The 14,857-nt window shown below is 36.4% G+C and overlaps 1 protein-coding gene across 1 annotated transcript in view; it reads left to right on the plus strand.

Moving 5' to 3' along the window:
- The window catches only part of DOCK1 (dedicator of cytokinesis 1), a 459,011-nt gene that overhangs the window by 141,438 nt on the left and 302,716 nt on the right, over positions 1–14,857 (plus strand). Inside the window, exons 26-27 of the mRNA XM_081954827.1 lie at positions 780–907; positions 3,754–3,849. Coding sequence (XP_081810953.1) covers positions 780–907; positions 3,754–3,849 — 224 coding nt within the window. The remainder of the gene's footprint in view (positions 1–779; positions 908–3,753; positions 3,850–14,857) is intronic.

The raw sequence follows: 14,857 nt of genomic DNA on the forward strand, positions 1-14,857 counted from the left end.
TAGTTAAAATGTTAGGGTGTCATTACCATATTGATTCTAATGACCTCATGTATTGAGAACAGGGCCCTCCTTCATATAATGGGTCCAGATTATCGGGGGAGAGGGTATTTCTTCTCAGTTACATTAGCCCACCTCATTAGAGCTAGCAAAGAAGGCATGCTGCAGGTACTGTCAGCTAGTTATCTTTGTCTAGTGTGTCCCAGTAAATATGCTTTCTTTGCGGTGGTGCCCAGCTTATGGAACATCCTTATCTATTTTATATTGGCTGTTTTATTTATTGTTGTACAGTGTCTGGAGTCTTATTTGGGAAAAATTGGTAGCTATATTCATTAAATTAAGAATCAAATTATTATTCCAGTAGTCCAGTCTTCTGAAGTAGGTGACCATTAGAAATTATTAACAACAATAATAATATACTTAGATATATTTGGTGTGATTTAGTCAACAAGTCTCAAAAAGACCTATATCTTTTTGATTGAGTGATGAGGTACATAAAGTGCTATATACTAAGTTTTACATTTTCTTATAGATGAAAATAAAAGACTACATGGGCGCATTTGGATATTAGAAACTCTATAGTGGATATATTCATAAAACTAAATTGCTACTTTTAAAAATGTGACATTGAACTTGTGATTTTTTGGGGTTTTTAAGATAGATTTTCAGATAATAATCTTTAGTTTGAAGTTTTGTCATAAATAAAATGATTTCATAGATACTATTTGATTCTATTTCCTTTCCCATTTATTCCCCTCTCCCCCATCTTCCCTGATATATAGACTGTAGGGAGATTCTGATGCCAATGATGACAGATCAACTGAAGTATCATTTGGAAAGGCAAGAAGACCTGGATGCCTGTTGCCGATTGCTCAGTAATATTCTTGAAGTTCTTTATAGGAAAGATGTGGTTAGTAACTATTGTATATATTTAACTCTGACATTATGAATGTTTAAAAAATGTTATGAATAAAATTGAGGCTTAAAAAATAGAGCATTTGTTTTTGTAATAATGCCATTCACCTAGTTTTCTGCTTTGAATGGATCAGTTGTGATCGCTTGATGGAGAACTTTTAGACTTTGTCTTAGAGGCTGCAGTGAAGCAGTAGGCTTCAGGATGGTCTATGATGTACTATTCAGTAAAGATGCTGTGATAAAAGTGTAATCTCTTTTTTATAGTTCAGCAGGATTGAGCACTGGTACTTTTACCCATAAATCAGATTTGTATAGATGACCAGTTTTTTTTTTTTTTTAAATCAGTTTAAGGATTGTTTGTTTGTTGCTGCTTTCAGATTGCAATTCCTGACATATTTAAATTCCTAAAAGAAATAACAAACCCAGAGGGAATTTATTTAATAATCCCAGAGGCATCCAGAGTAGCTTAGGTGAATGGACTGCCATACAAATTGAACAAGGGATAGGGATGGATGGATGGATGATAAATTACATCTAGAAATTAAGAGTCTTCCTAACAACATACTACTGGCCTCACAGACCATGGTTTGCCAACCTTCAGGCGTTATCGGCGGAGAGACCTTGGAGAATTCCAGCGGACAGGGTTGAGCTTCGCCAGGGGTCAATAGAACACCCGGAGCCACAATGGCTTCAGTTGACCGCCTGGCGATTGAGCGGAAAGCTCTCCAGGGGGGTGAATTGTCTGCTAGAGTCATAGGTACCATCCAGGCGTCTAGGAGACCGTCGACTGTGCTTGTTTTGACCAAGTTTCTTTTATACACTGAAAGGTATAAAAAGTATTCATTAAGGATTAACCAAGCAAACTCTCCTGAAACATGCTTTTTAATATGCAAGATACATAACAGTAGCCTATGTTTTAAACCTCCCTGTGCTTTTTGCGAAATGTGATTTTGATTGGTAATACAATCCAGTGGTGCAGTGTTTAATATTTACGCGCACACACACAAAGTTGGTTGCTGTGCATCTTGGGGCATAAGCAATTATCTTCTAGTTTCTTTACCTGCTGAGATTAGCAAAGTTGAAGATTTTTTGCTTAGGAAGGTGCCAGCTGACCTGCTGAGAAGGCAGAGTAGGTGAAAGATGAATAGGCTGAACTGAGGGAACTCATTTTTGAATGGTGACAAAAGACCACTTCCTAAGGAATTATTGGGAAGTGGAAGAGAACGTTTATTGGTGACAAATTTAATTATGAGGGTCAGGGAGCAAAAACAAAACCTATTAACAAGCACTGGTGATCAAGACAAGGAAACCAATTCGTCGTTTCTTGAATACAAAAACAAATACATGCACAATACTGAAGCTTTTCCATTTGTAATTTTTGTTAAAAACAAGCAATTTATTAGCAAATGGTAAAATAATCGTTTGAAGAACATCTTCATAAAATAATGTGCAAAAAACTGCAATAGCCACCATAAGACAATGTTAATAAAATTCAATTGCATGTTTTTATAGGTATGCATCAGTAAAAAAAAGGAATTCTATATGTCTGTGTGTTTTGTTGCCAGTTTTTCTGAGCAAGCATTTAATATGGAATAGCTATATTCTTCTAATAGCTCCATTTATTTAAACTTTTTAAGTTCACTATTATTATTGGAAAGGGGGGTTGAACTAAATTAGTTACAATTGTTGATTTCTTAGTTCTCAACAGCAACTGGTTTATTTTACTATTTATTTATTAAATTTCTATGCCACCCACCTCCCCTTGCAAGGTGACTGTGGGTGGCTGGTTGAAGTTACTTTGTTGCAATTTCAATTATTGAAATTCCTTTAGAAGCTTCTTTATATAAAGTACATTGTAGTAGTACCACTTGGAAGTAAGCACAGTGTGGGGCAATGTGTACCAATTAGAGTGATGAAATTCTCTTCCTGCTTTGCATTCTTAAGCAGATAATATAATATAGGGTTTGAAAAGTACATTTCTAGAGAATTAGGAAGTCATCTACATAGAGAAATGTGTCACTTAAGGGCATCTTGGAACTTTGTCCTTCATATATGTCAGTCCCCAGGTTTAATTCCTGGGCGTTTTACTGTCACCTTTTTGAATTGGTATCTGTGCAGCTGTGCACTTCCACTCTTGAGAGTTGCTGCCATCTGTCCCTTTTTAATAATGGTTTTCTCTGATGTGAGAATCAGAATTCCCTTTTTAGCAGCTACAACTCATATATACTACATGAGAGAGTGAGGCCAGTCCTCAATTTTTCAAGTAGGTCTTCACTTTGCGGTTTGTTTATTTGAAATACTCCTTTGATACAACTGGATACAGAGATACCAGTTGAGTTTAGGAGTATCAACTATAGTTACTATTTATACACTTCCTTAGCATGGAATACATAAGTTTTGGGGTATTGATTATAAACATTAATAGGAAAAAATATGTATTTTGAAAATTATGTATTTAAGATAACAACCAAAGAAAAATTTACAATTAACCAACTTGCTCAGACTAAAGAAGAAGCTACTTGGATAAGCTGTGAAACATTTCAAAGCAACAAGAAATTCAGTTGCCATGGTTGGACTGTCTAAATAAATTAAAATACATGACATATATTTGGGGATGTATGCTTTGTTATACACTCTCCTTTTGGTTTAGCCTACCTACATTATTTAGAGATGGCCATAAGCTGAATAATTTTAATAGAATTCCCATATTTGAATGCTGCTTTAGACAATCAGTACATTTGAGCATTGATTCATAGTGAAACTGAAACATCATTGTTTGCTGTATACATAAAGCTTTTTAATCTTCTTGGCTTTGGGCTACTTTTTGCGTTTTATTTTTAGGGACCAACACAACGACATGTGCAAATAATTATGGAAAAGCTATTGAGGACAGTAAACAGAACAGTCATATCAATGGGACGTGACTCAGAACTCATAGTAAGTACTTTTCAATAAATATACAAAATTAGTTTTAATATAGGAAAATGCATAATCCACTAGAGTTTCCTCCTATAGGCGCCAATATGATTACAATGTTTTGGAAAAAATCCAAATTGCTGATTTAATTTAATTGGAATTTATGCTAAGCAATGTCACATTTCAGATGCTCTGAAATTGAATTGAACTCTTCGTTCATTCCAATAAATAAATCACTTTTGCATTTATGAATTTTCACTTTATAATGTCTAAAGATTAAATTAAGAATTCTTCCTAAAATAGGAACTATTGATACAATAATAAAGGCCATGATACAGTATATATTATTATTTGCCTTGGTTTTTGTATGAGCCATATATGTATGGGTACAACATAAGGAAACTGGATATAAATTGTAAATTGTGATTTGGTAAGGAGGACTAGAAATTTTTGTTACTAGATATTATGGATGTTTAGCTAGAATAGGCCATAAGGATTCAGTGTTATTGGAGGATTTTAGAAATAGCAAATGAAATGCCAGTATGTGGTTATGTTTTAAACCTTGATATATTTTATGATGAAGGACATTTAAACAATTATAGTCAAATGAAAATGGAGGTATGATGATGGTAATATGTATAAATATCTGAGTTAAAATATTTGAGTTAATATGAATTATGATTGATGACTGTGGAAGAGATGCATGGAAGTTTTTTGTAACCAACTGATATACTTTCTACAGTATGTAAAGAAGGATGTGTTGTGTTTGTTTTGAAAATAAAAAATTAAAAAAAAATATTTAGGATTTCTTCCATCTGTCTCACTTGTATCTATATTCAGAGTTATATTTATTCTGGGTTCCTTCTGTGAGCTGATGGAGGATGACCACTGAATTAGGATTGAAGGGTTAGTTTATAGAGAGTCATTAATGAATTAAAAAGAAAATAACTATAAAATTTAAAATAGAAAACTGGTAGCAAGTCATAGAAAAATGAGTGAAAAGATGGTATTAAATGAGCAATACATTTCACAATAATAAAAACATAATAAATATTACAATATAACTAATGTAATCAGCTAGTAATCAATGTAAAATGAGTAATCAGATGAATTTGCACATGTAAATGATTAAAAACCGTAAACTTTACATGATAAATCAGAAATTAAAGCATAATCAATGATAAAATTATATAAATTCTGATAAAAAGAAATTATATTAAATTCTAATTCTTGCATGTCCTTTTGCAATGTAAGCATCCTTTAATGAAAATATTCAAACATAAAGGAAAGTATGATATGTACTACTCTGTGGAGGCTCTGAATTTTTAATTTTCAACAAGGCTTTGCTGAAGAGAATAAACCCCTTAAAACACTTCCGAACCTTTTTTTAAAAAATTAGGACCCATTCTTCTATTGCTCTCATAGAATACAAGAATACAAGACTGACTTTACTAACATGACATGATTGTTTCTTCAGTTATTTATATTAGTTTCAATTACCATATTTTTCAGAGTATAAGACGCACCTTTTTCCCTCAAAAAAGCGGCTGAAAATCTGGGTGCGTCTTATACACTGAATACATCATATATTTTTTTTGCCTCCCAAAACCCCACTCCCTTCACCAAAATGGCCGTGCATAGCCTTTAGGAGCCTTGCAGAGTGTTCCTGGAGGCTGGGAAGGGCAGAAATGAGCGGAAAATGGGCCGTTTTTGCTAATCTTGCCCACCCAGCCCCCAGGAGCACTCTACTCTATAAGCCTTCTAAAGGCTATGCATGCTCTTTTTTTGACAAAACAAAACGAGCCCGTTTTCGTGAAAAAGGAGCCGGTTTTGGGAGGTCTGCAGAGTGCAAAAACTTTTTTTAAAAAAATTTACCTCTTCAAAACCTTTGTGCGTCTTATGCTCTGAAAAATACGGTAAATAACATCATATAATCCTTAATATGGAAATTATTATATAATTAGTCCATTAACTAAACTTTACTGTGGCATACGTTTTAGCACTAGAAAAATTAAAACTGACATTTTAAAGAAATATTGGGGAATGAAACAGCCCCCTCCCTGTCATTGTTTGTATTTTAATGTTTGAGTTATTTTGTTTCACTGTTCTTCTTTTAAACTTCTAAATAAGAAAAGGGAATAGAAGCCTCTCAGAGTCCTTGGGCATATAAGCACTAATTGTTAAGTAAGGAAGAAAATAAACAAATAAAATGTTTGGCCCTAAGTTAAAACTATCAAAGGAGAAAGAATGTTTTCATTCTCTTTCAATTTTGTATAATAGTTTTCTGATTCTATCCAAATTATAGCCATTTTAGTGTTAATTTGTTATCTTTGCCTGGTTTAGCAGTACTTGAAATTGTCTAGATGCTTTAATTTCTGTTTCCTTGGAGATATTATTGGCACTGATTGAGCTTTTTAATGTTTGGATCCTTGTCTAGTAATATTTGTTTGTACAATTTTGTCTTGCTGCTTAGAAGTTTTGTTGATGCATTTGGAAGGATATAATGTGTGATCTTTCTATTCTTTTAAGCAGCAGGCTGGTAACTTTAAATCCCTGTTAGCAGAGGAAAAGGGGCTCATTTAGAGCAGTATTTAAATGATTCCCCTTGGATGGAAAGAAGGGGAAAAAGCCATATGCCAGCAAGTTTCAATCATTTTGAGATGAAACAATCCTTTATGTAATTCCTTTTGGATGAAGTTTGAAGTTAATGACTGATAAATTATCACTGTCTGGAAATTAAAAGTTCATTTCATTGATATTTTATGCTATAAAAATAACATTTTTTAGACTGTCTTGTATGTTGATTGGGTTTGAAGTTCAAAAAGCTTAATTACAAATGCTGCTAGCTGCACTCAAGATGTAATCATTGGTAATACAAGATCACCATCATATATTTGAAAAATAAAACCAATTGAATAATGCGCTGGAAAAGTAAAGTATGTATTTTCTAGCAAAGGTTGAATTTATTCCACCAGAGCAAGAATTAGAAAGCAGTAGTCACCAAATTAGGTTCACAAACTGTGCTAGACCATAAGTTCTGCTTTATATTTACAAGTTATTGTATTCTGTTAATACAGACGTTGTGGCTTGCAAACCATTGTTTATGGCTCAGTACAGTGAGAGACTAGCCAATGATTAATTTTGACGCAAACTATGAATTGTATACAAGAGCCTGCTCTCTAAACTTTATTTGGGTTTTTTTTAATATCAGAAGAGCTTTGCCGTGTGTAAGGACTAATGTAAGGAATAAGAACCACGAGTGTTCAGGTTAGACAGAATTATCAAGTAGCTAGTACATACTCTCAAGGATTTCACTGATTTGAAAAAGGTCTAATTTTTAAACCCGAACACGGGCGGACACACACACACACACACACACACACACCACTTACTTAGGTTTTATATGTTATCAAAAATTCAATTAACTGCCATTGATACTGTTTCGGAAATATTATAATGGAACACTTCAAACTCTTAGACTGGTCATGGCATATTCCTGGGAAGAACATTTGAGATTTGAACTCTTTGTGGCACAGAATTTCTGTCAAATTCATTTCAACCGATCATCAAAAAATGAGCAATAAGGTCATCCATGGATGCCATTGCATTCCAGTAAAATTAGCTTGAAGTAATGATAAACCATATAGGATTGTAAGCATGTTACCACCTTACTCCTTTTTCTCAAGGTTTTTGAGGAAATTGGGAAAAGCAATGTGATATTTCCTTAATAATCTTGTGCATTGCAGAGAAGCTAATTAGTTATTTGTAATCCTTATTTTATATTTTAATATTGTGCTATGTAATTTATTTTCCTTTGTGATTTATAGCTTTATAAACCAAGACACATTTAAGATTTGATTTGATAGATTTTGCATAGGCTTGTTTTCTGTTGCCTGAAACTAGTAAATTTTATTTGAAATATTAGCTTTTAGTAGACATTTATCACCAAGTACCCTTATTAAATATGTGCATTTGGAAAATGAGCAATAACTGAGAAAGCAGTACAGATGAACAGACCATAAGTATTTAATGAATGCTGACAGCACCAAGAATTTTAGAGGAGCACTTACCTTTTATGATTCAATGCATTTCTGAATGGAATTCATTCTGGCAAAATCAGTGATGATTCACTTTTATACAAGCAATTATGTAATAACAATTTTTCATTGAAATTATACTTTAGCATGCATCTTCTGACCTTCCATGGACTCATGTCAAATTAATTATTATGATTTTTATTTCTCCTGAAACTGATAAGAGTATGGATCTGACACTGAATCAACAGGTGGGCAACACTTGACTGATCTTCTCTGAGCTTAGAAAATAAGCGGGCTGGATCTGGTTAGTAGTGGATGGGAGACATGCAGGAGACACAAGAGCTGTAGACTAAACTGGCAAACTAAAAAACTATCCCAGGAGAAAGCAGTAGCAAACCATTCCTGAACTGTTGCCAGTAAAACTTCTATACCTAGGTCTCTCCTTAAATCATCAGGATTTGAGATTGATATGAAAATACTTAAGTACTACATGATAGTAAAAGATGGTAATAAAAAAGTAACTCTTAATTCTTAATAGTTATGGATAAACCTTTTAATCTTGTGAAAATTAAAATGAATAAGAAAGGAGAAGCAGTCTCAAAACTGATACTTTTATCTAGATCTTTCAAAGATCTTAACTTCCAATTCTACAAGAATTTCTCCCAGGAAAATAAGCTTAGTGTTAAAACCTACGCATCATGTTGTGCCAAGTGTATACTTATGAGCAATGTTCCCTCTAAGCTGTGCGGCTGCGCATGTAGCAAGAAAACGCCACGCAACAGTTTCCAACTGCCGTACAGTGTTTTTTAATCTCTTAAAATATGACTTAAAATATTCCCCCTCCCTCCCTCCTCTCTCTGCACCGAACTCTCTCCTCCAGTGCGTGAAGTCAAGGAAGACTCTGCCTGGAGACCGATGACGCTACAGAAGGGAGAATTCCCATTAGTCCTCTGGGGCTTCGTCGGTTCCTGGGAAAACGCGATTCGCTGGTTGTAGCCTACATTTCTCTGCACATCCCGTGTTTCTCAGGCATTGCGTCGTCTGAAGGCCCGTTCTGGGCTCAGCAGCCTTTCTGCGATCCCTTCACTTTGCGGAAAGAGGGAAGCAGTGTGGAGTTGGACTGCGTGAGCCAAAGGGGTCCACAGGATCTTGAGACTTGATTTTTGAGCAGTACCAATCCATTCCATTCTTTCCTTTCCCTTTCTGTCCTTTTTCTATCTTCCTTTCCTTTTCCTTTCCTTTCTCTTTTCCTTTCCTTATTTCCTTTTCCCTTCTTTTTTCTTTTCCCTTCCCTTTCCCTCCCTTCTTCATCCTTTCCTTTCTTCTTTCCCATTTCCTTTCCTTTTTCCTCTTTTCCTTTCCTTTCCTTATTTTCTTTTCCCTTCTTTTTTTCTTTTCTCTTCCCTTCCCTTCCCTTTCCCTCCCTTCTTCATCCTTTCCTTCTTTCCCATTTCCTTTCCCTCCCCCTCCCTCCCCTTCCTTCCTTCCTGGGGATCTGAGGGAGAGGGAGGGAACTCTTTTCCTCCTTGTTCCCGTCCCCAACATCTGCTCTGATGGCAATTATGGCTAAACAAAATTCAGGTGCTCAGACATGAAAATGTGCCGCTCAAATGCTATACTTTTCCGCGCACACTGAAAAAAAATTAGAGGGAACATTGCTTATGAGTAGTCCTAACATAAATGCAAGCTACTGTAAACTTGTCTTTGTTCATAATGCTAGTTATTTTTTCAAAGAGAATACAGTGGAAAAGATATGGGTGAGTTCATGTTCAGAATAATGCATTTTGTAAAATTGCTGATTATTTTTACGTTCATCAAATTGTATTATAATCATCTTAAAGACATGCTTTTCCCGATGTTTGACCTCACAGTTGATGGCCAGCTCCATACTTCTAGGTAATGGCTAGGTAATACTTAAAAATGAAAGGAAATTAACTATTTAGGAAAATATGATTGAAAGATGAAGCTGATTATTATACTTTAAATTAAATCAACAAAAAAAAGTTGTGACGGTGTAAATCTGGCAATTTCAGGCACAAATACATAAATTCAGGTGTTTTGAGTAAAGAAACTTTAATATGAATATTATAGATGTGGCCGGACATTGCACTTTTAGTTTAAATCAGTTATTTCATGAAATTCTAGTTCTCTTCCAGTCATGTTATATTCCAAGGCTGAGTGCTGATAGGGCAAGATGAGAACACCAACAGACAAAACAAAGACATAGGAGCAAATCTTCAGTCATTATGCTAAAAGCACAAAAAGTTGAGAAACCAGAAGACATTTCTTTGCTGCTACTTCAGGATAGGAAATGAAATAGTTTTCTCAAAACACAATGCAGATTTCAGTAGTGTAATTTCCCCCTTGATACAGAAATTTAAATTATCGTAGATTGCAATGGTGCTGCATACAGCATTTACTGATCCAAGAAGACATATATAATTCAGAGGATTGGTTAAGAAATCTTAAATTATTAATTGTTGTACTTTATTACTATTCAAATCGAGGGCTGTTCATAAAGACTGAACTAGTGTGACTCAAGATTTAGTGATGAATATTTTTCTCAAAACTAAATCAGAAATCTCCTAATCACATACAGTACTTTTGTTCACACACTTATCATTGCAAAGTCATAGACAAGTTAATAAATTTGGCATTGAAAAGTTCTAAATATAATCATTAAGGCTGAGGCCCTTCTGAGGGTCACATGCCATACAGATTTGTCCCATATGTCTGTCACTGCTCCTGATGAATATTTCTTGCTAGTGCAGTGATACAGTAATAGTTCTAGTTTTCAACATTGCTACTAAACATTTCTGTAGAATATGTAATTTTGTTAGGAATCCTTGTTTGTCTTTGGAAAATTCAGCTTTTCTGGCCTCTTATTTTGACACCTCCCTCTCCAAACTTAATCACATGCTGAAATCAACAGAGATGTCTTTACTTCAATTTCAGTAAAGATTATTTTTTCATTCAGACTTTATAATTCATTAAAATCTTAACTTGCTGCTCCATGCTAGGGAGAAGTACAGATTGTATAAATCTCTAGATTTCTTTTGTGGAGTTATGTTAATTTAATTAATTTATAAAGTTTATAAAATGGTCTCAAGATTAAACTGCAATTCTGAATGTGTTTTCTAATATACTGACAATTATTGTATTAAAAACTAGGTTGGCTCTAATTGATATTTTTTCTCATTGAAATTATATTTTATGGTTGGCATTTTAACTGTACATTTTAACAGTATATGAATATATAATATACTGTTTATCTGACGGCAGTCGCTCTGTTCGGGTTACAGCACTGCTGTTCAACACATTCAATATTATGTGACGTTTAGTACACACTGAGCTTTGCAGGTTTTCATTTAGATACTGCACATGGTGTTTATGCATGTGTTACAATTAGTTTGAGGGATATATATTGGGATTATAGAAATTAAGTATACTGATGCTGATTAAAAGTTCATGTATTCAGCTTATCTATACGCAGGTAAAATAAAAATTATTTTTCACTATTGAACTCCAAGAAATAAGCATAGGATTTAGATTAGAAAGGTCACTTAGCTAAATGTTAGAAATGAACGTCCATTAAAATATATGGATATTATTTCTAATCTTTCAGTAGCATAGAATACATGTAGTTTAGGATTGAACCATGAAGTCCTTGGTGCTCTCCAAGTTTGGTTGTTTGCTTGCAGATATTTCATTACCCAACTGGGTAACATCATCAATGCTAATGAGTGTGGAGTTTGCTTTCTGTTTATATGCAATAGCTTGCCCTGCCAGCATTGGTGGAGATCAGAGGTGGGTTGCTGCTGGAGCTTTATTTCAAATAAAATAAATCCCAATTTAGGCATAAAAAGATGGCTGAGTAACATTGGGCCAGTTACTCTTTCTCAGCCCGACTCATCTCACAGGGTCATTTTTGTGGGGAAACTGAAAGGAGGATATGTTCATTGCCTTGAATTATTTATAAAAAATAATAAAGGCAGGTTGTAAATAAAATAAATAGTAATAATATCTTTACCAGCTAGTTTGTTGACTTATTTTTTCAGCAGAGAGATTTTGCTTTATAGAATAGGGAAAATAATTATCTTGTAAATTACTTCCTTTTCTATGGATTGGTTAATACTTTTTAACCAAATAATTCTAAAAAGCATTTAAAAATATTAAATAAAATAAAATAAAGTAAACTATTAAGACTACTTTGGAATCAACCTACCTTTTCGGTTTCCATAATATAGCTGATATGTAGCCAAATTGAGAAGTGGTATTCAGCAGGTTCTGACCAGTTCTGGAGAACCCGTAGCAGAAATTTTGAGTAGTTCAGAGAACCAGTAAATACTATCTCTGGCCCTGCTCCCATCTATTCTCTGCCTCCCAAGTCCCAGCTGATCAGGAGGAAATGGGGATATTGCAGTAATCTTCCCCTGGAGTCGGGAGGGAATGGAGATTTTACAGTATCCTCCCCACTCCAGGCCCACCAAGCCATGCTCCCCCAAGCTATGCCACGCCCACCAAGGCATTTTCCTTCCTTGAGCTGAACTGCTGAAGCGCACAATGTTTTTATGAATTGCTGAAGCTGCATATTTTTAATATACAGCATGTTAAAGAGAGACTTAGAAACTGATTTTGTTCATTATCTGGGGACTGCCTGTGTACATCCTTTTGTGTTACAGATTCTTAAGGCAGCCTATTCTGTCATTGAATTGCTCTTACGGTTATTTTTCTCCTGCTCTCTGAATAAAGTCTACTTTCTTATACAGCCATTATATCTTACTCTAACTTTTGGAATACTTATGAACAGTTTCTGCAAGGCAGCCCCCAGATATATGGAAACATATACTGTATTATGTTTCCCCTTACTTCTCTTTTCCTGGCTAAACGTACCCAATAACTTCAACCATTCCTCATAGACTTTTTCTTCCCAAGCTATCTGTAATCTTGGTGGTTTTCTGAATACGCTCATTTGCTATTTTCCTTCCTAAAGTGCACTGCCCAGAATTGGATGCAATATTCTAAGTGCAGCCCATTTAATATACAGTAGAGAAGAATGATTCAGCATAGAAATGGTATATAGCTTTTTAAATTTATATTTATTTATATCCCGCCTTTATAATTATAAGCAGTGACGTGCGGTGAGGTTTATGGCTGGTGAGGCTGCAATTTTTTTAGACTTGTGGACTTCAACTCCCAGAATTCCACAGCCTGGAAAAGATGCCTGCCTGAGGAAAGAGCCTTTCACGTCTCTGAAAGCCAGCCCGGGGTAGGATCCCTCCAGGATGGGCACAAGCTCGGCTTCCAGAGTGGGCGGTGCAGGCACTGGTGGGCTTCTCCGGGCTCCCGCCTTCCCAAAGCGCATCCATGTTTTTGCGGAAAGCAAAAGAATGGAGAAGAAACGGGGAAGCTTCGGGTGTGAAATGAGGCCACGTTCACCAGCAAAGGGAAAAACTCTCTTCCACGGCCTCATTTCATACCTGAAGCTTCCCTGTTTCTTCTCCATTCTTTTGCTTTCCGCAAAAACAGGGACGCGCTTTAGGAAGGTGGGAGCCCGGAGGAGCCCACCGGTGCCCGCACCGCCCACTCTGGAAGCTGAACTGCCGGCCAGGACTCTCCAGCTCAGCTGCTTCCCAGGCCGGTGGCGCCTGCCAGACAGGGTGACGGGAGCTGTGAGGGAGCGTCGTGCTCGGCGGAAGGGCTTCCGGGGCTCTGAGCATCCACCTGCCGCCATCCGCCTTTCGCTCCAGAGAAGAGCCAAGCGGCGCCGGTCCGGCTCTCCCGATTGTGCCCTCGGCACCTGAGACCTCCGGTAGGGGTCAACCAAGGCCGGCCCGGCTCGGGGGAGGCCAGCCACCCCATGAAGAGTCCGGCCCGGCCTCCCTGCAGCCCCCCGCCCCGGGATTCGGCAAGGGCACCGCCTGCCAGAGCTGTGCGGCATCTGGGGCACGCTTGTCGGGCGAGGGCAGCACAGGTGGGGCGCAGACGGAGTGGGCGAGAGCCCTCCATTAGGAGGCAGGAAAACTGGGTGCCTCCCCTACATCAGGAATTTTTAGGCTTTTAACCCTTGCTTAAGGGTTAAAAGCCTAAAAATTCCTGAGGTAGGAGTGGCACACAGTTTTCCTGCCTCATAGTAGAGGGTGTTTTTTAGAGGCTTTTTAAAACAGTTAAGCAGTCATCCATGGTGAGGCAGGCTCAGGCAGCAACTAGCTCAGTCTGATCTCAGCTCTCGCCTTTTTCCCTTTTACATCTCATGACGACAGTGGTGAGGCTGTGCCTCCCCTGCCTGTACGTCACTGATTATAAGTAAGTATATTAAGGCCGCAAACACACTTAATTCTCCTTTCTCCTCATATTTACCTTTTTCTGTCGATAAATGGTTTTTTCATAGATGATTACTTCACCATTGTTATTGCCTCTTCTTCTGTTGATCCTTCCTTCCTTCTTTCCCTGAACAAATTAGACCTGGATTGGTAGGACAAAAGGGAGGCCTGACCAGTGCTTTCCTTGTTCCAACAGAGAACAGTTGAATTTCCTGGAATATCTCACAACTGATGTATATGGGGTCAAACATCTGTCATTCCAGTAGTATGCAATCACTAATAATAAGTAATTCACATCCTAGTTAGCCATTAATCTTTTTTTATAAGTGTTTTTTCTAGATTTAAAACTATTTTATACTTTATCTTACTGAATTCTAATGTCAGCTATACATTAATTAGAACTGGTGCTGGTAAATCTTTGTCATTGGTACTTTAAAATAGAAAAACCTTTTTGTTACTCTTCAGTAGTATATGTACTCCTTTAGCAGCAATCTGGATAAACTGTCCAACCCTTGGTCTAGTTCCAGAATCTACTGTATATATTGTCTACTGGAGGGGTAGCATTCTTCTCAGAAAGCAAATGCTTTAGATGGGAAAATCTGTGTTTTATTGTAAGGAGACTCTTCAAGCAGCCCAATTTTATATTTTTGGGTCTGTCATGGGCTTGTC

Source organism: Natrix helvetica (genome assembly GCF_964273705.1).
Source record: "Natrix helvetica genome assembly, chromosome: 5".
Lineage (NCBI taxonomy): Eukaryota > Metazoa > Chordata > Lepidosauria > Squamata > Natricidae > Natrix > Natrix helvetica.